We start from the raw sequence: 24,335 nt of genomic DNA, 5'->3' as shown, positions 1-24,335 counted from the left end.
ACATTAGCACCCTAGGAAAAATAAAGCACAACAGATGTGACTGTCCCAGGTGCTCTGAACAGACCAGAGTCACAGAGTCACACCAATTTGAGATCATTTGATCAAAACCTGTCTCCACTGCCACCATTCCTAAGAGCCCCTTTGGGGGACTCTGGGTCATGATTGCCTTCTTCTTAAATTAAAAAAGGGAAAAGAAAAGAGATAGATCTCTTCCAAGGTCTTTATTATTATTATAATATCATAATCTTCAGTTTTCAAAAATATAAATAGGTGCACGGAACCCTGGTGCCTGCACGGTCCCGGGGGTGGGGGTGGGGAGGGGAGAAGGTTGGGTGGCACCCCCACTGGGCAGGAAGTGCCCCCAGCAGCCCTGCCGAGTTGCCACCTGCTAGGGTGGCAGACCCAGATGAGAGAGAGGACACTGGAAGAGGGACCCTTGGAGGGAACCCAACCCCCAGGCAGTGGAAGGTCCCTCAGATGGCTCTCCCCCGCCGGCTTACCCTCGGCAGGAGGCAGGAACCCGCCCCTCTCCCCCAAGGCTTCTCCCTCATATAGATGGTGCAGCCCTCCTGGCTCCTTCTCATCCAATACATTCAGCTGCAGTTCGGAGTTCTTCATGCTGTCAGGCCTCTGCCCCTTCCAGCTCCTTTGGAGCCCTCCTCCCTCCTCCCTAGCTCTCCCTGGAGGTGAAATAACCAACGATTGCACTGCTCTTGGATAAAGTCAGGAAACAAAAATAATCTTCTTTATTTAACTTAACCCCTCCCCTTCTCCCCCTGTCCCTGCACTGGTCCCTGGAAAGGCACGATGGGAGATTGAAGAAATGTCTCTAAACTCAGTCCACGGGTTATAATAAGTTTGCTTTGCTTTGGCATTCGGCGGACAAATTAGATGCGGTTTTGCTGATTTGGAGGGGTGAGTGGGTGCATACACAATGTGGGATTTATTTTTTTCCTTCTTTAATGGGATTCCTTATTGACAAAAAGCGACAAGAAGAGGACACCATCTGGGTGGGATGCACGTCAGCCTGGCAGGCTCCTGGGCTCAGCGTCCTGGGTGCGTCCTGGAAGCTCTTCTCAGTGGGCCGTGCTGGGGCGGCTCCTCCGAGGGTGCCGTGAGCTCCGCTTCTGTAGTCTGCGTTTGTAGGCGGTGGCTAGGGCGAAAGGGAGATGGAAAAATATCAGTGGGCCTGGAAAGAAAGTGGGGCGAGCCTAGGCTCTCCCCAGACTATCCTCTCTCCCTTGTGGAAACCAGGGACTCAGCGAGGCACCTGAGGCTTTATCAGCTTTCCTGATTTTGAGTTTTCTTGGACTTTCTCCCTTTTTCTCCTTCATCCTCTCAGTGAAAGTGAGCCCTCTCCTGGGACAAGTACGTGGCCCTTCTAGGGGCAGCGATCAGCTATTTGTGACTGAGCAGCCCCCTGACCTCCCCTCCCTTGCTCAACCCTGTGGATGGTGCAGGGTCCCCAGGAGCGGGGACAGGGGGAAGGCTGTGCGGGCAGAATCTAACCCTGTGCTCAGCGAGGGTGGCCGGGGTGATGCTTACCATCTGTGCAGGTGATCCGAGGCTCCTCCCAGTGCCCGCTGGGTTGGCACCGGATGGTGGGCACGTGGCGCTGGACAAACCCCTCTGTGCACTGGTACCGCACCAGGGAATTGATCTCATACCGGTCCTTCTTCTGCCCGAAGGTCCTGGCATGCTGCACCATAGGGGGCTCTCCACAGGCCACTGGGGGGCAAACACCCTTTATAAAGGGTCTCATAGGGTCTCCTGGGATGACCTAAACTGGCTGTGACCTGAGGCACTGTGGGGGACACAGCCTCAACACCTGACAGTGAGCCCTGGATGTTTTCATACAGCGCTAGGAATCTAGAAGCTGCTGGCTCTAACATCTGGGTTCCTCAACAACTTAGAACAGCAGGAAGGGAATACAAACGGGGTGGTCTTTAAAGGGATGAAGAGAAGATGAAAGGGAGGTAGAAAGGTGTGGAGGGCGAGAGCCAGGCAGACTTAGGCTTCTTGATGAAAACATCCAGTTCAGGGTAAAATGAGACCAAAAGGAGGCCTGGGGGATGCAAGGTGATGAGCAGGGGCAGTGGGGCGCATCCTACCAGCACCTCAATGTCCACAGACTGAAAGCCAAGGGATCGAGGCCTGACAACTATGACTCTGTGATTGATGGCCTTGGGAAACCCAAAGACAGGGAGGCTCCCCACCTCAAGCAGAGTTGCCCTTGTGGGTAACTCTGCTGCTATCCAAGGAACTGTGTGGAGTGTGGAGTGGGGGTCCTGTCTTCTAGCCTGTGACCTTCATGTGCTCGTTGTCCCTGCAAATGGTCCCTGGCAGCAAGCTTGCCCTTGCCATTGGCCCTGGGATGCTGGTGCTAGGAGGGACCCCCAGGTCAGCTCCAATCTGCTTTTTGGACAGGTGAGGAGACACCAGCAGCCAGGAGACAAGGGACTCACCCCAGGCCACACAGCAACAGCCTCACCTGTAGCTGGAGGTCTTGATCCTATCCTCCCCAGACCCCTCCCAGGCCCCAGCTTACCTGTGCCCTTTTTACACGTGAAGGGGAGGTGGTAATTGCAGGGAACATCATTCCACTCGCCCTTCTCGTGCCAGATCATCACCACACAGTCCTCTCCGGCGGCAAAGAAGTTGTCAGGCTGGTTGGGGCGCCAGTTCTCAAATTGCTGTGGGTGGGAGTGGGGAAGGAGTAAGGAGGGGGCAGGACAGTGTGGGTTGGCCTGCTCCGACTGTCTTCCCCATGGAGCCTCTTCATCGTCTCCTTTCTCTTTTAGCCCCAACTTCAGGCTCATCTAATAGCAGCACAAAGGCTGCTGGGAGTCTGGTCAGGGCTGTTCTAGGGGCCATGGAACCCGGTGGCTCCCTAGAGAATCAGTCACACAGCCTGACTCGGGTCCTTCTCAGGAGCTCAGAACCCCCAGGACTCACATGCCTGTACATGAGCTGATTCCACTCCTCTTATCCAGAAGGGCCAACCAGGGCTGACCACATTGGGTAGGGATGGATGGTAGGAACATGGCTCTTAAGTCTGGCCTCTGCCCACCAGGAAGTCCTCCCAAGGCTTATCCTTCCAGCTCTGCTTCAGGACAAAGAGAATCACTGGGTGCCTGTACCATTCACTTGGCATCTATGTTGCTTTCTGTCTGTCTCCTTGAGTAGACTCGAGTCCAATATGGGCAAGAAACCTCTCTAAAGCTTCCGTGTACTTCTCATGGTGGTGGCTATTATTCCTTCATCTCCTTCCCGGCTCCTTCCCTTGCCTCATGCCGTCATTGGCTCAATCTGTCCAGCCCCGGGCTGGGTTCCAGAGGCAGAGATGAAGGAGACAATCCCTGCCCTCAAGGGCTCCCGGTCTAACAGCCGGTCAGTGAGTGTCTGCATGGGGTTTGAATGCATCTCTCTCCAGGGGTCTTTATCCCACACCCTGTCCTCTGGGTCACCAGCTGTGCCTACAGCAGAACTCACCATGGGGTGTCCATCTGACCAGCGGAAGTCCCCTTCGATGGTCCTGTCGTTCAGGCCGATCCACTGGTAGTCTTGGGCATTGTCTGGGGAAAGGGTGAGGGTGTCAGGCCTCACACTCGACACGCTGGGGTGTCTGAGAAACTTGAGCTCATGGAGGCAGAGGGGATGGAGGAGGGAAGGAGGTAGGTGGGCTCCTAGGAGCAAGCCACCTGCTTCTCAGGTCCTCACAAGGGGCTCAGCATGTGCATGCTCGGAGTGCACTTTGGGCCACCTCTCTAAGCTGGCATGGACAGGTGACAGCCACAGCTTAGTTTTGGGCTGACTCTGGCTGGCATTGGGTCTGCCCTGGGTGCAGCCAGAGCTACTGGCCCCAAAGACCGCTGTCTTCTCTGAGAGCTCAGACCTCCCCCAGGTCCCTGTCCTGCAGTCTCACGAGGCCCAAGTCTGCTGCCTTCTGAAAGGTGAGGCCCTTTGCCTACACCGCCACTCTCCTCTCAGGCTCCAGAGGCCCTGCTGCACTCACTGTTGACAAATTCCTGCTCCTCGGGGGTGACGATGCTGCTCAGGTGTGACTGCTGCTCCCGACACCGGCGCTCAGCATCCACCCAGGTCTCGCGGTCTGGGAAGTGGCGGTAACAGTGGCCCTGGTACTTGGTCCAGCCCTCTTCACATACCTCCTGGTCTGCAACACAGGTCAGAGGCTTGAAGGGAGGGGCAGAGGCCACCAGAGGATGGCAGATGCTGCTAGTCTTGTGGCATAGGTTCCTGCATTCACCCCACCTTCAATGCTGTGCCCTCAAGGGAAGGGAGAGGCACAGCTGGAGGGGGTTCAGGTTGGAAACTGGTCTGGTCCCTGGGAGCCTCTGCACATGCTTCCACTCTGGAAAATGCCAGGGGCCCTTTCCTTCCCTGATGCCACGCCCTCCCTGCTCACCCTCTCCCAAGCTTTCCTCCTCTTGATGCCTGCTCTGGTGGGCCAGCAGAGGTCAGCAGGCCAGGTACAAAGAGGTGGGAAGGTGGGAGGTCTTGAGATTTAAGGCAAGATTTGAGGCTCTGAGGGGCTCCAGGGAGAGAGGGAGTGGAGCTGTGGGGAAGTTCGTGGAGGCAATGAGAGCTGGTAGCGCTGGGGCATGGAGCGGAGCTGGCAGCTTCCTCCCTGCAGAACCTCAGTGGGAACAGAGGAGCAGAAATAAGTCTGCTTGGGGTCCAGAGAAGACTCAGAGCTCTAAGGCTGTTGATCAGAGGTGGCTTTAGTTAAGCACACTGTGCCTGCCTCTTGGGGCAGTCAGATAGCCCACTGGGGGTCTGGGATCCAGGGGCCCTGGCTTTTTATTTTGGGGGTGAATGGGAGGCGGGGAGGAACTTCTCTCCTCACAAACCTAAATTTGTAATGGGTTCTCAGTCTGGAGAAGGGGCTGGCTTGGAGTTCTTGGAGCCTGGGGGATAGGCAGAACCGTGCTGAGCTGGTTCACTCCACTTTGAGAGAGCTCATTCTTAGTGTCTCCTCCCAACCTCGCCTTCAGTGACATCATGTTGACAGCTTTAAACTGGCTCTAGTGGAAGCATTTATACCTCAGGAATTGGCAGATGCTACAATCAGGGCTCCCTTCTCCTCTATGAGAGCTGCTTGTTAAACATCTGCCAGCACAGCGTGGGACAGAGTGAATTCCAAGGCCCCCCTTCTTCCTTCTTCCCCTGGGGTCTCCTAGGTGGAGGGCCACGAACCCCTCAGGCTACATGGTGGTCTCCCTGATTGGGTGCCACCATAGTCTGGCTGTCCTGGAATGGAAGGACCAGTACCCGAGCCGAAGGAGTCTTAGGCTAAAGGGGCGGATGCTTGGCAAAGTGGGGGAGAGACAGTTGGGACAGTGGAGGGAGAGCAGAGCAGGGGGGTCAGCAGCCTGAGAAGAAAGAGCAGAGCTGTGGGATGGGCCGTGGAGGCCTCTGGTGCCTCAGCTACGAACGTCTTCCCGAAGGGATGAGGCTGCAGTCGTCTGGAAAGAGGTGGAGAGGCCTCAGAGTAGCTCAGCACTCTGAAGAGGCCAGACATATCATCTTAGAGCTGACTTAGGGGGTCAGTTTTTGGCCCCTTCCATGGCTGAGGGCTGAGCTGGGCAGGTGGCTCTGGGAGGTGGGTATGGGAGGGCAGGGCTGTGCAGGCTGAAGGTTCTTAGGAAACAGAAATAATTCCAGGGAGGCCGGAAGAGGCAGCAGGGACAGAGCCTGTGGAGTGGTGAGGACTCAGGATTGGAATGGGAGAGGAGATGCAGCCCTGCTTAGCTGGGCCCACAGGCCCAGGGCCAAGCTGGGTGGCTCTGTCACCCTCTCTCTTCCCCATCAGGGTACAGAGCCCTATGAGGGTCCTGCCTCATTCCAGCAGAGCACACTTCTCCAGTCTGGAACCAAATGGCTGTTGTCGGCATGGAAGTCTCAGACTCTTCTACTCTGTGGCAAATGTTTTAGTATCATGGGGAGAAAATCCTTGTAGTCTCTGCTTCCATCCCAGCCAAGACCCCATATACCAATTTCTTGGGGTCTTCGGGTGAGGATGGAGGGTGGGAGGCTGCAAGGGAGTAGAAGTGTCCAGGCTTTTTTTTCCCAGAAGCCTTAAATTCATCTACCAGTTTGTAACCTTGGCAGTGCCTCAAAGGAGTATGAAACCCAAAACTACCCCTCCCCACACTGCTTAGGACCAAAGGGAGACTTCCCAGGAGTTTCAGCTGCTTTCTGGAAGTTTCTGGGAATCCAACTTGAGAGTTTATTGAAAAGGGTTTTAAGCCCCTACATACTTCCAGTTCTCTCTGGGCCATTGAGACAAGCATCCAAAGGTCCCATCTCCCCTTTTCTGAGGTGGAAAACCCCCGAGATCCAGAAGGCTGGTGGAGAGACTAGGAAGCACCAAAGGTGAGAGAGCTGAGGGCTCAGTTTGTCCCTGGGAGGGTTCCTGGTGCACAGCTCCTTTTGGTAGAAGTGGTGGCCCTGCCTAGGTGCAGAAATGGAGAGGTTGGCAAGGCCCAAGAGAGGTAACTCAGCTTCTTCCCCTTGTAACACAGTTCTGTTCTCTCTGGCCACCCTTTGCCTTGCACAAGGGAGGCAAAAAGGAAGCATAGGCTGGCATGGCATTGCCATGGCAGTTGTCACAATAGTGATGAGAAGAAGGTAACATGCAGTAGTCCTTGCTCATGCATGACTTGAGCATGCTGGTGACATGGGAGATCTCAGGCAGACCAACCACAGCTCTCACCCCAGGAGAAGAGAAAGGCAGCTTGGCCAATGTGGCACAGTGGCTCCCAGAGCCATGAAGGAACCACAGAGCTCCCATGCCCATGACCACACTGAGAAGATCCGTGGCTGTCATCTGGAATGAGAACCAATTACTCCCACCCCATAGCTTCCTTCAAGACAAGTGCTCAGAATTAGCCCTGTCCTCTGAACCATACACCAACCTCAGTGGTGGCATCAGTAGGTCTGGAAGCCCTGGAAAAAGTCAGATCAGCCAGTGCTCCAGAAAAGGGTTTTCAAGGAGGAGAGCAAGAAAAAGAGTGGGAATCAGTGGGGCAGACTTTTCAGTTGTTGTCCCTGAAATGGCTCTCCAGATGGACCTTGGGGGCCCCAGCCAGGGCCTGGAGCCTATCATTAGGAGGGAAAGGTAAGGGAGGAGGAGTGGGTGCAGCAGTTAGTAACATTAGCTGAAGCCGAGACGGCCCTACCGATCTCACACAGGTCCCCTCCGTAGCTGGGAAGGCATAAGCATGTGAAAGAGTCGATGGCATCCACGCAGGTGGCTCCATTCAGACAAGGGCTTGAGAGGCACTCATCAATGTCTGCAAGAAACCAAGGGCCACCATTAGGACTCCTGCTGGCAACTCCAGCCTCACAAGCACTGTGGCCTCCTTTTGAGTGGCCAGTCCTCCTGCTCTCCAGACCCCTGGGAGGGAACAGGCTGGTTTTCCTAAGAACTGTTGCTGCTGCTGCTGCTGCTGCTGCCATCTTGGAGTGCTGAAGCAAAGATCCAGACAAGGGTTTTCTTGGGCATGTGTGATTCTTGATTGTTAAACTTGGAGCACTGGAGCCAAATTTCCCAGTGGTTTGAAGAGATCTGATATGTCTAAAGCCAATTGCTTTTTGTGACAGTGAACATAGAGTTCCTCCAAGATGCCTTCTCTTGTGAATATTTTGAAAGACCATGGATTCTGAAGTGGTTACGAACATGGTGGTGAGCAAGGAAACTGAAGTCAAGTTCTTGAAGTTTGGTTAGAAGTCTTTCTTTTCCTGGCTTCCTTTGTAGTTATAACCCAGAGAAAGAGGGCAAGGCTGTGTGGGGCTAGAATGAATGAGCTCGAAATGGTCTGAAGAGTGTAGATCCACATGAAAATGGCAGCATGGGATGTTCGCGTGAGACTCATCAGACTTCTAGGGCTGCAGATATCTTCTTTGTCTTCAGTAGATATGATTTTAGAATGTCTTGTGAAAATGAAGCCTGAATCTTTCTCTCGGGAGAAGGATGGAAACCCTGTCCAACATTTCCCCGTATAATCTCCTTTCAGCTTAAGGCCCCAGATGGTGGCTATCTCCAGGGAGACACAATTTCCAGATGGACTCCATCCTGGCCAGTGGGAGACAAGCGTTTGGAGCTACAGAGGTGGTTAGCAAGTGGCCGCACAACAGCACTGGCACCAGTCTGGGATACAGGCACATCCCCATCCTCTGCCTCTTTTCAGATAGGCTCTTCTTCTCTTCTGTTCTTCTGGTCCTGAGATATCCTTTCTGATCAAACTTCTTTGTGGTACTTGAATTGGTAAGTCATTGGCCATTGCCTCAAATTTTCATGAATTAGTCAAGGTGAGAGCTAAATCTCCTCATCTGGTCTTTCTGCATCTTTCTGAGAAACCAGAGACCTGGGGGATCTCTTCTGCCTTCTTTGTATTTGTACTTCAAAGGTTCCTGCTGTTTTATCCCCCCACTTCATTTCCTCCCCTGGGAACATGATAAATAGTATTATGAAGCTCCTCTTGCCAGGAGATCAATAAAAGTCTGCAATGAGTGGGTTTTTCCACTGGCTATGGGGCACCATGACATGTTGTTTGAAGATACTGAGCCTCAGTATGTGCACCTGTGTTCACACAACCTTCCAGATCCAGCGACAAGTCTGTAGGTGGGCTCTGCAGGACAGGCAAGCCCTGTGGTGGGAATAGGATCTCAGAGTCCTAAACATGTGCCAGGACTTAGTTCTTGCCTCTCATTAGAGCAGATCAGACCTTAAAGTCAACCTTCTGATGAGATGGTAAAGGCACTTTCCTCTGAGTCCTTACGCTGGTGCATAGTAGATATCTTCTAGGCCAGAGGCAGATTTGTGCAACAGGTGGCCTGAAAATCCCCAGCTCTCAGGCATCTTGCTCATCCCACAAAGCTCCTAATCTCCAGTTGTCAGGCATCTCTTTCTTCCCACGAAGTCTTTAACTTCATCTCAAGGAGTGCACACCATGGACTAGAACCAACAGTTCCAAGTTGGAACTGTTCCAAGCAAACCCAAAATGCATGGAGGAACAGACTGAAATCCCAGCATGCACTTGGATTCCCAGCATGCCCCAGGATTCCCAGCAGCAGCAGTAGCAGCAATAGGTCAGGCCAGTCGGCAGGGCAGAAGCTGGGGGCGGCTCTCCTGCATGTTCTGTTTTGTCCATTAGCATCATTATGGGAGATGGGAAGCACTGGGCAAGGGGAATTAAGCAAATGTAGGTGCTAAAGCAGTTGTACAGAGCAGGGAACAGGAGTGGCCTCTGGGGAGAAGAGCAAAACATCAACACTGGGGTCTCTGGCAGCCCATGGGAGAAAGGGCGGGAAAGGAGAGATGCCCCAGTGGAGGGGCATCCAGTTGTCCCAGAGGCTGATTGCACAAAACCTGCTCCCAGGCTGCCCGAGTCGGGGTGAGGGGTAGCGTTGCTTTCTTTGTGTTTGACCAGGGCACAAAATCTGAGAAGGCTGCGGGGACTGAAGGAACAAATTCCGGGGCTCAGAATTTTTTTTTCAGGGACCTGGATTTACAGATGAGGAGGGAAAGAAGGACCACAATCCTGAAAATCAGAAAACCTGTGTTTGCCATCAGGGTAGTCTGGAGAGGCTGAGTCAGTATCTTCAGCAGTGGGCAGAAGGCCAGGTGTCTGGCGTGGGGCTTTCTTACTAGCTATTTTGGCCTGTGGTGCCTCATCTCCTCTTGCTCTGGCTATAAGAGCCATTCTGGCCCTGCATGGCCCACCTCTTTCCGAGAAGGGCAATTAGGACGTCTTGTGGCTTCTGGAACTGGTAGAGGAGTTGGGCTGGGCCCTGCTGTGAATGCAGTGAGGGATCCCAGATAAGGAGCTTGCAAGGGGAGGGAGGGAAGGGCTTTGGGCAATGGGCAGGCTTCACAAAGAAAGAGAGGAAAGGGAGGAAACCAGTAACTCTCAAGAACCTCCTGTGAGCCAAGTGCTGACTCACACATGTTCTCCTTCATTATCCTTCCAATGGCCAGGTGGCAAGACATCACCATGCCATTTACAGGTGAGAAAACGTGAATTCTTTAACATGTTTGAGATGTAAAAACAAAACAGAAAAAGAAAGAACAGAAAGAAAACAAGTGAGGTGACTTGCCCAATCTGGGTGTTGGGGAGACAGAGCGGAAGAGATGGAGGAGTCAGGAAATGAGACTGGAAGTTGGCTTCTGCCCCACGTGGAGGGAGAGAGACACTGGAGTCCTGGACTGTCCGCACCTCCTTACCACTGCTGCTACAGCAACCCAGGGCTCACCCATCATCACTGAGCAGGGACTCTGGGGAGCATCAGGATTCTCAGGGTCCTCTTCCCACTACTATAACCAAAAGGGCTGGTTTGTTCCTGAACAAGGCCCTCCAGCAATATCTCTAACTTGGGAGAGAAAATAACTGAAAACCCCTGATAAAGCCTAGGAGAGTAGAGATAGTTGCAAAGCATCACGTGGTTGTCTGAACTGGAGACCTCAGGCCTCTACCTTGAACAGATCTTGTCCAGCTTTTGCCTAGATCAGAGCCCAGGACCTCCAAGTGAGTGAGAGTTTATTTGCTCATAAAAAATGCTGAATGAAGAGCGATGCAGGTGCTTTTACTCAAATGATACTCAACTAAAAGGGTTGCCACTCATAAAGACTACAATATGAATAGAACTCCTCAAGTTGTTTAGTGCACACTTGTGCAGCTGTATGGGGTGACTCTGGACATAACTTTCCTGGGCAAGGATGGGGGAACCTCTCAAGAAACACAGATAAAATTTCTCAATTCAATGGATGCTCTGCATGCTGCAAAGACCTGGGATCAGTCAAGATGAACAGACCTGAGTCTGCCTTTCTGGTTGTCCGTTACACAAGTGAGAGAAGGATTAGAAAAGCATATTTATAAGCCCTAATTTGGTTTTAAGATAAAATAATTAAATTAAAAAGTATAGGTCGGCTGCTGTGGCTCACACTTGTAATCCTAGCACTTTGGGAGGCCGAGGTGGGTGGATCGCAAGGTCAGGAGTTCAAGACCAGCCTGACCAACATAGTGAAACCCTGTCTCTACTAAATATTCAAAAAATTAGCCAGGCGTGGTGGCGGGTGCCTGTAATCCCAGCTACTCAGGAGGCTGAGGCAGGAGAATCACTTGAACCCTGGAGGCAGAGGTTGCAGTGAGGTGAGATCGTGCCACTGCACTCCAGCCTGGGTGACAGTGCAGGACTCTGTCTTTAAAAAAAAAAAAAAAAAGACCAGGCGCGGTGGCTCATGCCTGTAATCCCAGCACTTCGTCTGCTGAGGCAGACGGATCACGAGGTAAGGAGATGGAGACCATCCTGGCTAACACGGTGAGATCCCGTCTCTACTAAAAATCCAAAAAAAATTAGCCAGGCATGGTGGCGGGTGCCTGTGGTCCCAGCTACTCGGGAGGCTGAGGCAGGAGAATGGCATGAACCTGGGAGGCGGAGCTTGCAATGAGCCAAGATCACGCCACTGTACTCCAGTCTGGGTGACAGAGCGAGACTCCATCTCAAAAAAAAAAAAAAAGATTATAATGTATGTTATCATTATTTGTACTGTTTCAAATCTTTTGTATTTTAAAGGTTAATCTTGAATATAACTTTAATATCTTGCTTTTTTTTTTTTTTTTTTGAGACAAGGGTCTCACTGTGTCACCCAGGCTGGAGTGCAGTGGCACGACCATGGCTCACTGCAGTCTCGACATCCTGGGCTCAAGTGATCCTCCCACCTTAGCTTCCCAAGTAGCTGGGACAAAAGTTCTGGGATTACAGGTGTGCACCACTGTGCCCAACAATATCCTGCTTCTTAAATCAATTAGTTGCCTATTAAAATCTGCCCAGGAACTTTTTGGTTAAGTCAAGAAGGTATACTTTGTATTTTCACTTGCAACCCTGTATTTTCATTTGCTTTGAAAACATTTCTTTCCCAGGGATAAAGGTTTCACTGAAATTCAAACATCTCTCCTAGACGAAGAGAGAGTATAAGGTCATAGATCAGAGCTTCAAACCTAGAAAGTGAAAAATAGCAGCAAGATAGGAAGGAGACTGATTAAGTTTAAGGTCATGTCCTCCTAACAGAGGAGATAGGAGAAGTCCGGATAGCACCAGTGCTGACTAGAAATTGGATGTGAGATCTGGTTAGAACAGTATTTTTCAACCTTGGCTGGCACATTAGAATTACTGGAGTAGTTTTAAAAAATATTCTTATTTAAAGATTTTTTAAAAATACCAGTGCTGAAGTTCCTCTTTAGACCAATTGAATCAGACTGTCTCAGAGGCGGCCCAGGTTTGATGCTTTTTAAAAGCACCCTAGGTGATTCTAAGCTGCAGCCAGGATAGAAACCTGAGTCTGAAGCCTAATTCCCATGGCTGCTGTCAGTAATGGAAGTGGGGAAAGACGCTGCTGTTTTGAAGTGGGTCAGAATAGAATAGTCTTGCTTTTAATTGCTAAATAATGAGTATTCATTAAATGGATCTTGACTTTTTTTTTTTTTTTTTAATAGAGATTGGGTTTCACTATGTTGCTCAGGCTGGTCTCAAACTCCTGAGCTCAAGAGATCCGCCCACTTCAGCCTTCCAAAGTGCTCAGATTACAGGTGTGAGCCACCACACCCAACCTAGATCTTAATTTGAAGTCAAAAGTACTGATTGATAAAAGTGTTTATCAGTTATCAATCAGTAACTTATAACTTATGAATAACTTATTTATGGAAGACTGACTAAACAAGATGACAGTAATTGTCAATTTTTTTTTAAGGGCTAAATACAGCTTCTGACCCCCTTGACCAGGTGTAAGTTTTCCCTGAGGATTCAAATATTAGTGCAGGAATCATGCTGCATTTTACTCCCTGTGGTTCCCTGAGGATACTGATCCTTTTTTTTTTTTTTTTTTTTTTGAGACGGAGTGTCACTCTGTCACCCAGCCTGGAGTGCAGTGCAACAATCTCAGCTCACTCAACCTCCGCCTCCTGGGTTCAAGAAGTTCTCCTGCCTCAGCCTCCTGAGTAGCTGGGACTACAGGCGTGTACCACCACACCCAGCTAATTTTTGTATTTTTAGTAGAGATGGGGTTTCACCATATTGGTCAGGCTGGTTTCGAACTCCTGACCTCAGGCAATCCACCTGCCTTGGCCTTCCAAAGTGCTGGGATTATAGGCATGAGCCATTGCACCTGGCCCATCCGTGGTCTTTTTAACAACCTGTGGTTCCTGGTTCTGGTGCAAGACAATGGTGGGTCACCCGTGGAGACTGGCCACTATCTGCAGTCCTTCTGGAAGCACTTGAACCTTGAGCTAAGTTGAACAGGAGTGACCTGGGACCCCAAGGTACAGTCATGGGAAAAGGTTTTATGCTGGTCTGATCCCCACCACTCACTCTTTGGACATGCTAAAGCTTCTCTGAGCCAGTAGAATGAGAGATGGGGAAAGGGAAGCAATTTTTATTAAATGCCTCTTCTGACCAGATGCTGTACGTGGGTGATCTTCACCCTCACAGCAGCAGTTCTCAGCCCTGGCTGCACATTGGAGTAGCCTAGGAGTTTTAAAAAGCCTCAATGCCAAGGCCACAGAACCACTTCAATCACAGTCTGTGGGGGTATATCTCAAGCATCATAATTTTTCAAAGCTGAGAACCATTACCATCAATCCCTATTTACAAATGAGGAAAATGAAGGCTGGGCTGTAAGTCTTAAATCTGACCACCTCGGATTCCTTAGCTCCTCCGCAGTCTGGCTCCCCTGAAGTCCAGCTTTAGTTTTTTGAGACCAGCAACTGGTTGTTATGTTCAAGAGGGAGTTTCTTATTTAGCCAAGTGTGTTAAACACATGAATTAAGGTATTGATTCTTGATTCGATCCACTTACTCAGTATAGTTAGGCAAATTACTTAACTCCTCTGTGTTCCAGTCTCAAATGGGGGTAGTTACCAAGCTGCTTACAGAGCCGTCTGGGGAGAAATCGTGGGAACAAAAGCTCTTTGGAAATATACATGATCACAGAAACACTGTCCTTACAGCAGAACAGTTACGGCCCACTGACACTTACTTCTACTAATTTCAGGGCTGTCAAGAACATAAGCCTTGCTTTGACTTCTGATGCTAGTGTCAGATTTTTGCCTCAAGTATCAGGTTGAGAAGGATTTGCCAAGAGTGGAGTTACCCATCAGGGGTGAGTGATGGTGGGGTGCAGCTACTGTCCCTGGGGTCACTATAGCCCAGTGGAACTGCTGCCCCCTTCTGCAGTAAGCCCGGGACCTTCCCTGGATAACCCACCCTCTCTGTCCTTGGAGCCCACACGTTGGGGAAAGAGTGAATGAATATCTACCCTAATGCTTGTTTATATGTACATATATAGTTACTGCATATGTACCAGGTATACAGCATGTTTATATGATATATAATAATATATAACGATGTATTAATTTGCATGTATATTAATATATATAGACACATAATTCTTCTCTGTGTTTGATGTAAAGGCTATCGAAGGATAATTGCCTGACATGAAGTTTACCTGGAAGTGATTGTTTTTTCCCCAGGATTCATTTTTTCAGTTTTGCACATGTCCCAGGGGTGACCCCTTTTATGAAAGGCCCTAGGTCTCTGATTCTTGACTTAGGAGGGAGGCTGGGGATAAGGGCACTGGGGCAGTGGGAGAACTAATGAAAGAATATGAGCTTGGTGATAACTGGGCATTTCTTTCCTCAAGGGTGGTGATGTTGATGAGATGTCCTCATGACCACGGGCCTCCCGTGTGTCCATGGAACAACAGGTAGATTCTAACCATCTCCTTCCGGGGTCCACCTCAGATCAGAGGGTCTCCAGGTCTCCACCCATCCCACAGGCTGCTTCACCCATGGCTAAGGACAAACAGGCTCATGGTGGGTGCCTGGGCAGATGCGCTGCTGGGTTACAGCTGCCCTACAGTCACGAATCCCTGTGCTGGGTGATTAGCACTGTTTGTGTCATATCCTTCAAGGCAAGAAGGGGACCCAAACCCCATGCAGACCTAAGCATGGAGGCAAGTTGGTGGGGTTCACTCTGCATGATACAAGACGGTCCCACTCAGAGACTCCTCACAGGAGCGGAGAGGTGTGACCCTCTGTATTTAATACTCACCCCATGCTCAATATTTCTTTGAAGTCTCATCTCCAAAATTCAAGCACATTTTTCATTCTACTCCTACAATAGTCATTGGCTTGATACAAAAATACTTACCAACTTAATTACTTGACTCTTTTCTCCTAAATCTAGACATTTGAGAAAGCTGAGCCATGTCTGTCCTGTGGTTTCTGCCCCTGATATGTCATCATGCAACTCCTTCCCAGCCCGAGAAGCCTGAGCCTCAGTGGACCTTGGTTGCCTCCCTCTGCCTGGGGACCCTTTGGGGGATGAAGGCGTCTGTCCAGCACCTCCGCCCGCACTCTCCACGGCCAGTGAGGGCCTTACCTATGTTACAGTGCTCGCCAGTGTAGCCAGGGGGGCACAGGCATATGACATGACCCTCTGTCTCCTTGCAGGTCCCAGCGCCACAGGGCTCCTCTGCACAGGACCTGGTGGGGGCTGCAACCCCCAGGGGAGAGGTTGAGCATCAAGAACACAGTCACCTGGCTACCATGGCCCCCAAGACCTCAAAGTTGGGGCATGAGGTCCCTGAAGTCCACGAGGCTGGCTTTGGGTCAGCACTTTTCCGGGGCCTGTGTCCCTCCTGGGCACCTGACCCACAGCATCGGGGGGAGCTCTCCAGCTGTGAAAGCTCTCTCAGCACAAAGGAAGGTACAAGGGACCCCAGAGCAAAAAAACAAAGGAAAATCAGCTATAAGTGCCCACTGCCCGGCATACGGGGTTATGTCACAGTGAGACAATCATGACAGTACAGGAGCCCCTTTGTACAGGGATGGGGTTGGGGATGCAGAATCTAAAGCCAGATAGCCAAATGACATTTCATAGTTCCTTAAATTGTGCAGGTTTTAACCCTGCACAAAATAAATATTCAGCCACAAACACCATCAACAGATTTACTCTCTCATCTCACACTCACTCCGGGACAGGGTGCATGAGCAGAATTTCTAGCACTAGCTAAACAGTCATCCTTCTCTCCCTGTGCCAAGTACAGATAGTTGAATTCACATGTGAAAACTCATGGACTGTAACTCTGCTGTAACAATAGCATCACTAATCTTTGTAAGTGTGCACTGTATGCAGAGTGTGATGCTAAGTGCTTGCTTTATCTATGTTTCTGTTCTGCTTAATCTTCCCTGGTATAGTATTATCCTACTCTTGTTACAGATGAGGCTCAGAGAGGTGAAGACTATTGCCTGAGGCTGCACAGCTAACCTGTGGTGGAGCTATTCTTGGAACCTTAAAGCTACGCTCTCTCCTTCTGTGCTACAGTAGCCTACAGTGTGAACTACCCAAGCACATTTAAAGGGGGAAAAAATTCCAACAATACCTGCAACAGTTGACTCTGATTCACCTGTCCATTCTGGAGAAGCTGGGATGGAAGCATCTGTTGGGGAGGTGGCTGTTTCGGCTGTGTGAGTCTCTTCTCCTGAGTACAGGAGGCTTGAGGACTCAGTTTCTAGATGCGCCTCTGCAGGGCGCTGGGTCTGCTGGGTCCACTCAGACTCTGGGATGCTGGTGCTGATGACAACGCCCAGCCCCGAGGTATGACCAGACAAGTCTCCGCTGATTTCAGTCCTGTCTCCAGAAGCCGTGGGAGTGGCTGAAGGCAAGCCTGGTGCCTCTGTCCCCACATCACCGGTGGTGGTAGATTCTCCACTCACTTCTGGGGAAGCTGACGGCTCGCCTTCTTGAAATGTCAAAGTGCTGCCGCTCACTCCTAGGCCAGAGGATCTCTCAAGGTCAGCTTCATGGAATGCAGAGGTGGTTTCACTCAGATCAGGTGACCCAGAATCTTCTCCGCTGGTCTCAGGGGCAGCAGATGCCCCAACTCCAGCCTCAGGATAGGCGGACGTCTCACTGCTAGATTCTGGGACTGATGACACTTCTACTCCAGACCCAGGGAGCACTGGGGTAGCTCCACTAATGTCCCCAGCTGCGGAGGCTTCTCCACTGGACTCAAAAAGCTGGGGTGTGTGTGTCACAGGAGGCCTTTGGCCAAGTTCCTGAGAAACAGTTGGTTCAGTAACACCCTCCATGAACTCAGAAGTGATTAAAGTAACTTCTGGAAGTCCCGAGGCCTCTCCACTGGTGCCCATGGCTGCAGAGGATTCTCCACTTACATCGGTGGTGCTGGCAAAATCCCCACTAAAATATGGGGTACTTGGTGGCTCTCCACTGGGCTCTACCAGCCCGAACTGCAGCCCGCTTACGTCCAGAAATCCAGAATGGTCTCCAGACATGTCTGGTGCTCCAGAATGAGTACCACTGAGTTCTAAAATGCCAGGAGGCCCTTCTCCTGCCTCTTGGGCTGTTGGAGCCTGGGTTACAGATTCCACCAAAGTTCTATCTACAAGAGAGACAGTGGGGAAACCAGATGGAAGTTCACTGCCATAATATGCTCCCGAGGGCAGGCTGCTCCCAGTCTCAGCTCCAGAGGATTCTCCACTGACCTCAGCTATGCCAATTGGCAGGCCACTGAATTCTGTAGTCTGGGATGTAAACCCACTGGAATCGACTGTTCCAGAAAACTGTCCACTGACATCCACCATCCCAGATCTGCCTGACAGATCTGCCTCTCCGGAAGGGAGGCCACTGAGTTCCACAGACCCTAAGCCTTCTTCTTCTTTAAATGTAGTAGGGGTCACTTCAACCAAACTGGTGTCCACAAATGTAATGCCAGAAGATTCACCGCTGCCACTCGTGGCACCAGAAACCAGGTCAGGGACTCCTGATGTTGCCCCACTGAACCCTGGTAACCCTGAAGGCTGCCCACTGAGATCAGGGACCCCGGATGTTTCTCCACTCAGGTCGGTTATGCCAAAGGGTTGACTACTGCCATAAGGAACCCCAGATGCTTCTCCACTAACACCTGGTTGTCCAGAGGGGAGCCCACTAAGCTCAGTCACTCCAGATGTTTCCCCGCTAGTGTCAGGAAACCCTGATGGCTGCCCACTAACCTCAGAAATTCCAGATGTCCCCCCACTGATGTCAGGAAACCCTGATGGCTGTCCACTGACATCAAAGAGTCCAGGTGTTTCCCTACTGACATCAGGAGACCCAGATGCTTGGCCACTGAGTTCAGTTCCTGAAGGGAGTCCACTAGCTTCCCCACTAATGTCCAGCTCACTGGAGGGCAGCCCAGATATTTCTCCCGCACCACTGATGCCAATGGTTCCCCTCCCTTCCAGTTCACTTGCAGTGGAGGCTGTGACCACTTCCACCAATGTAGAATCCACTAGGGAAACAGTTGGGAATCCAGATGGAAGTCCACTAAAGTCAGGCAGGCCAGAGGGTGGGCCACTTCCAAGGTCCACCCCAGAATACTCGCCACTAAACCCAGAGGGAAGGCCACTTGTTTCTGGAGCTTGCCCACTTCCTAGAGTTCCAGAAGGCAGTTTTCCCAAGTCCAAGTCTCCAGAAGCTGGACCCACCAAGTCTTCTTTTCCAGAAGGCAACCCACTGAGGTCCTCAGCTCCAGAAGCTGAAGTCTCTAGACCCTCCCTTCCAGAAGGAAGTCCACTGAGGTCAGTCCCTACTCCAGAAGCAGAGGTCTCTAGACCTTCTCCTCCAGAAGGAAGTCCACTGAGGTCCCCGACTCCAGAGGCAGAAATCTCTAGAACTTCTCCTCCAGAAGGAAGTCCACTGATGTCCCCTACTCCAGAGGCAGAAGTCTCTAGAACTTCTCCAGAAGGGAGCCTGCTGAGGTCCTCTACTCCAGAAGCAGAGGTCTCTAGACCTTCTCCTGAAGGAAGTTCACTGACATCCTCTATTCCAGAGGCAGTAGTCTCTAGAACTTCTCCAGAAGGAAGCCCGCTGATGTCCTCCACTCCAGAGGTAGAAGTCTCTAGAACTTCTCCTCCAGAGGGAAGTCCACTGAGGTCCTCTACTCCAGAGGTAGAAGTCTCTACAACTTCTCCAGAAGGAAGTCCACTGAGGTCTCCTACTCCAGAGGTAGAAGTCTCTAGAACTTCTCCAGAAGGAAGCCCACCGAGGTCTCCTACTCCAGAGGCAGTAGTCTCTAGAACTTCTCCAGAAGGAAGCCCACTGATGTCCTCTACTCCAGAGGCAGTAGTCTCCAGAACTTCTCCAGAAGGAAGGCCACTGATGTCCTCTACTCCAGAGGCAGTAGTCTCTAGAACTTCTCCAGAAGGAAACCCACTGATGTCCTCTACTCCAGAGGCAGTAGTCTCTAGAACTTCTCCAGAAGGAAGCCCGCTGATGTCCTCTACTCCAGAGGCAGTAGTCTCTAGAACTTCTCCTGCAGAAGGCAGTCCACTAAGGTCCCCTACTCCAGAGGTAGAAGTCTCTAGAACTTCTCCAGAAGGAAGTCCACTGAGGTCTCCTACTCCAGAGGTAGAAGTCTCTAGAACTTCTCCAGAAGGAAGCCCACTGAGGTCTCCTACTCCAGAGGCAGAAGTCTCTAGAACTTCTCCAGAAGGAAGCCCACTGAGGTCTCCTACTCCAGAGGCAGAAGTCTCTAGAATGTCTCCAGAAGGAAGTCCACTGAGGTCCCCAACTTCAGAGGCAGAGCCCTCTAGGATCTCAGCTCCAGAGGGCAGTTCACCAACTGTAGGAGTGCTGGACCACTCAATTCTCTCTTCATCCCCTGAGGCTAGTCCACTGTCCACAGGCAGGCCTGAGCCCACTGTGGAAGTAAGACCACTGGAGTCAAGGTCTCCAGAGGGCAGTCCACTTATCCTGTCCCCTGACAGCTGCCCACTGAAGTCAAGATGTCCTGAAACGTCTCCACTGCCTATGAAGTCACCACTGACATCAGGGGCCCCAGATTCCTCCCCAGAGCCTGGCAGCTCAGTCCAGCTGGGCACTGGGGGTGAAGGTGTATACGGCTCTTCTGAGGCTGATGGCTCCTCTGAGGGGGACGGCTCTACTGAGGGGAATGGCTCCTCCGAGGGGGACGGCTCCACTGAGGGGAACGGCCTCACTGAGGGGAATGGTTCCTCTGAGGGTGATGGCTCCTCCGAGGGGAATGGCACCTCTGGGGGGGATGGTTCCTTTGAGGCAGTAAGCACTTCAGTTGCAAAAGGGCCTTCTGTGCTTTCCTCTGTTGCTGTGCCAGTGGGAGGCCAAGTAGGAAGGATCCCTGTAGGAAAGAAGGAAGAAAGATGAGGTGTGAGTTTATTAACTCTGCCCCATTTTAAGCTTATACATAGAATCTAAACTCCATTCTTTCCACAGTAAAATTTTTCTCTCAAGAGCTCAGCAACATGTCCAAACGCTTTCTTTCTTTTTTTTTTTTTTTGAGGTGGAGTCTCGCTCTGTTGCCCAGGCTGGAGTGCAGTGGCGTGATCTCGGCTCACTGCAAGCTCCGCCTCCCGGGTTCACGCCATTCTTCTGCCTCAGCCTCCCGAGTAGCTGGGACTACAGGTGCCCGCCACCACACCCGGCTAATTTTTTGTATTTTTAGTAGAGACGGGGTTTCACTGTGTTAGCCAGGATGGTCTCGATCTCCTGACCTTGTGATCCGCCCGCCTCGGCCTCCCAAAGTGCAGGGATTACAGGTGTGAGCCACCATGCCCAGCCCGTCCAAATGCTTTCTAATGGAACTGTGTAAAGTGTCTTGGAAATGAAGAAAGGAAGGAAGGAAGGAAAGAAGGAAGGAAGGAAGGAAAGAAGGAAGGAAGGAAGGAAACAGGAGGATAGGGAGAAAGGAAGGAGGGAGGTAGGGAACCGGGAAGCCCCGCCAACTGCCCACAGGGACATGGGCTACACAGGCTGTACGTTGTGTGAGATGCGGGGGCTACCATCCACACAACCCACTGGATGTGGGGGCCTGGCCACCACTGAAGACCACCAAGGTCATCCTGCAAGTATTTCCACATTACCATCTTATTGATTTGGTCCCATGGTTTTCAAAGCTTGGACTCGCAGCAACAGCATCCTCTGGGAGCTTGATAGAAAAGCAAATTCCTAGACCTCACCCCAGCCCCACTGATTCAGCAACTCTGGGAAGGAGCCCGGCATGCTGTGTTTTAGCAAGCCCTCCCTGTGATGCTGGGACTCTTCAGTGTAAGAACTGTTCATTTTAAGCCATCCTTCTGAGGAAGAAAGGGCCAGGTGGTGATGTTTGTAAACATACAGTGACTTGTTTCCAATTCTGAGAACACTATTATAGACAATTTGAAAAATAGAGAAATGAAAAAAGGAAACCCCAAAATTCTAATTAATCAAGGCTACATTCTTTGCTTTAGTTCTTCTTTCCTTTGGCATTTGAAAAATAACCACACTGCATTTTAACCTTGTACGTACTTTGGGGCCTACTTCCCAGGTGGGGCCCCTGAGCACTGAGGGTGCTGGGTCCACTGGACAGGTTTAGTTTGTTCTTGCTGAGAGGAGAATCTTAGAGGGGGAGGTGGGTCATGAAGAATAGCGGTGGTGCCATGCAAAAAAAAAAAAAAAAAAAAAAAGTTAGCTGGGCAGGACCCAAAAAAGATGATTTTTATTTTGATAGGTATATATGTATGTATCTATGTATCTATGTGTCTATCTACCTATGAAACACACCAGGATGACCATGTGTAGTCATAATATAACAGTTCCCTCTTAAATAAATTTACATTTCTTTCTTTCTTTCTTTTTTTTTTTTTTGGAGACAGGGTCTCGCTCTGTTGCCCAGGCTGCAGTGCAGTGGTACCATCTTGGCTCACTGCAACCTCCACCTCCTGGGTTCAAGTGATTCTCATGCCTCTGCCTCCTGAGTAGCTGGGACTACAGGTGTGTGCCACCACACCTGGATAATTTTTGTATTTATAGTAGACAGTGGGTTTTGCCATGTTGGCCAGGCTGGTCTTGAACTCCTGGCCTCAAGTGGTCCTCCCACCTTGGCCTCCCAAAGTGCTGGGATTACAGGTGTAAGCCACCATACTCAGCCCTACATTTCTTTTTTTTAAAGCAAGTCAACTTAAAGAAAAATACATGGAGCAAATGAAAGTGCAGATGGTTCCCAGATATGGCTGAAATCAGCAAGGTGGTCAGGAACTGAAGTCTAGAAAACATTTCTAGCGGGCTACTGGAGCCACTTTCTCACTGGTACCTCCCCACTAGTGGTTGCCAGAGTCCTGTGCAAAGTCATATCCTGATGCCAAGGAGGACTCAGTCATTCTTGTCCCGGTGAGGGCGAGGAAGGCCACAGGCAGGTGTGACTGCTGGGTGAGGCTGCTGGCCAGACTCTCCCCTGCTCTACAGAGGCATCCTAACCTTCTGATATGGAGGGAGGCCAGGCTTTGCATCTCCAATGCCCAGAAGAGGGCCTGACACCACCAGATTGCTCTGGAACCATGCACAGAATGCTGATGCATGGCTGGATGAGTTAGTGGGAGCTTGGATACACTCCTTTTTTCAGATGCACATACCCCCAGGGAAACCGACTCTACCAGGTATACACATATACTACTGTACATTGTTTTAAATCAAGCTTACCCCAACTGGAAGCTGCTAGATATTAACAATGCTCTATGGTAAGGTTCATTTGGGACACACCACATCTATCACCTCCTCTTGGAGATTTACAGTGCGTATTAGCATAGTCAAAGCTCTGAGAAGGTCTGCAGTGAGGAAAGCTGTTAATCTCTGTAAGCCAGCATTTCCCAAACCTTAGTGGCCACAAAACACTTTATCCAACAAAGTTTAGGGACGCTGCTTTCATCCTATTAAGTATCATCTGGTTTAATTGTGACAGGTGGAGCTCAGGAAGTTCTGGCTGAGGAGGCCTGGCCCAGAAGAGGGACATGGAAGGAGGAGAAAGGCAAGGAGACAGGTCACAGTCAGACTTCCAACAGTAACCCCCTCCCTGGTTCTTTCTCCCACAAGAGAGGGTTGACGTTAGGGTAAGGGTGTCAGTGAAAGAGGACAAGGTAACTGAGGGCCCTCTGATCAGCACAGTCCTGGGCATTTGGGGGTTCATGCAAGGGAAATAAGGGCCAGAACAGTAAATGTGTATAGAAGTATTTTATGAACAAGGCTGTTTTTGTCACTCTGCGGCAGGTCCTAGAGGCCAGTTGAGGTGGCTAAAGTTGCCCACAGCAGCACACCCAGACAGTGTCAGGGCTGGGGAAACAGCACAAATCCCAGGGAGGGAAACCCCCCACCCCACCAGGCACACTGTAGGCAGACGGGGGCATGCAGCTTCAGGGTGTGCCCCAGAACCCAAACCATACCAACCTGGCAGCGGGGATGTGCCCATTGGGGTGTAGGCTGGTTCCCATTCTGTCTGGTTTTCTGGCTCAGTGGTGAACTCTAGGATGGCAGTAGTCTCCCCTAAGGGTACAGCAGTTGTCTCCTCTTCTACAGGGACAGCAGCCACACCAGGCACCACTTGCGTAGCGATCCAGTCCTCCACACCAGAGGGTGATGTGGGTGTGCCACCCTCTTCCTCTCCTGGAGAAGGAACCGCCGAAACCCCTAAAGGAGATGTGGGTAGTGAGAGTGAGTCCCTCTTTTACCAGTGACCCGTCCGTGGCTGGCCCTTCTTGAGAGAGCCAGGGGACTCTGAGGTGGGCCAGGCCCCACCACCTAGTTCAGCGGATGGCTGTTTGCCTTCTCGCTTAGTAAGAGCCATCGGCACCAGTGATATACTATCCATACGCACCATCAGCAGTTTAGTTCCGGTGATCTGGGTCATCTCCCCTGCAGAATCGATCATACATGCCAGGCATTGCTATAAAGGCTTATGTATATAAAATCACTTTATCTCACAACAGCTTTATGAGAGAGATATGATTAATCTCATTTTACAGATGGGGAAACTGAGGCACAGAGTTACATGATTTGCCCAGGGTCAATGGCTTACAAATCGCAGATCTAGTCTTTGAATTCAAGCATCTGGTGCCAGACTCCATGCTCTCAACCGCTGAACAACGCTGCCGATCTTAGGGACAGGGATTATGTTCCAAGTGTGTCAGGACTAAAAATAGGAGGATGGTGCTTAAATTCCATGAAACCGTCTCGGCATTTGAAAGTGTGAAGGTAGGATTCATGGGCTGGGGGTAAGTGTTCTGGCGTGGGGGAACCAGCAGTGGGCGTGGTCAGCAAGGAAGCTGAACTGTGCAGGATAATATACAAGGCTGAGTTCACGGAGGGTCAGGAGTGGGCGGCTGGGGGTAGCATGGCTGGGAACTTCCTGGGAGGCTAACTGGCTTGGCTTCTGCTTCCCAGAGCAGGGAGACGGGCACTGGTACAAGAGCC

General features: G+C 50.9%; 1 protein-coding gene across 1 annotated transcript in view; it reads right to left on the bottom strand.

The window, feature by feature from the left end:
- Positions 1 to 210: 210 nt before the first annotated feature.
- ACAN (aggrecan) overlaps positions 211 to 24,335 on the bottom strand; it is a 73,514-nt gene continuing 49,389 nt past the window's right edge. The window contains exons 12-21 of the mRNA XM_077940243.1: positions 23,313 to 23,552; positions 18,152 to 20,235; positions 16,462 to 18,091; positions 15,459 to 15,572; positions 7,203 to 7,316; positions 4,016 to 4,174; positions 3,493 to 3,575; positions 2,549 to 2,693; positions 1,546 to 1,728; positions 211 to 1,153 (exon numbers count right to left, since the gene is read on the bottom strand). Coding sequence (XP_077796369.1) covers positions 1,077 to 1,153; positions 1,546 to 1,728; positions 2,549 to 2,693; positions 3,493 to 3,575; positions 4,016 to 4,174; positions 7,203 to 7,316; positions 15,459 to 15,572; positions 16,462 to 18,091; positions 18,152 to 20,235; positions 23,313 to 23,552 — 4,829 coding nt within the window. The 3' untranslated portion in view covers positions 211 to 1,076. The remainder of the gene's footprint in view (positions 1,154 to 1,545; positions 1,729 to 2,548; positions 2,694 to 3,492; positions 3,576 to 4,015; positions 4,175 to 7,202; positions 7,317 to 15,458; positions 15,573 to 16,461; positions 18,092 to 18,151; positions 20,236 to 23,312; positions 23,553 to 24,335) is intronic.

The sequence above is a fragment of the Macaca mulatta genome, chromosome 7 (assembly GCF_049350105.2).
Source record: "Macaca mulatta isolate MMU2019108-1 chromosome 7, T2T-MMU8v2.0, whole genome shotgun sequence".
NCBI lineage: Eukaryota > Metazoa > Chordata > Mammalia > Primates > Cercopithecidae > Macaca > Macaca mulatta.
Note: the sequence above shows the minus strand (reverse complement) of the source record. Positions and strands in the feature narration are given on the sequence as shown.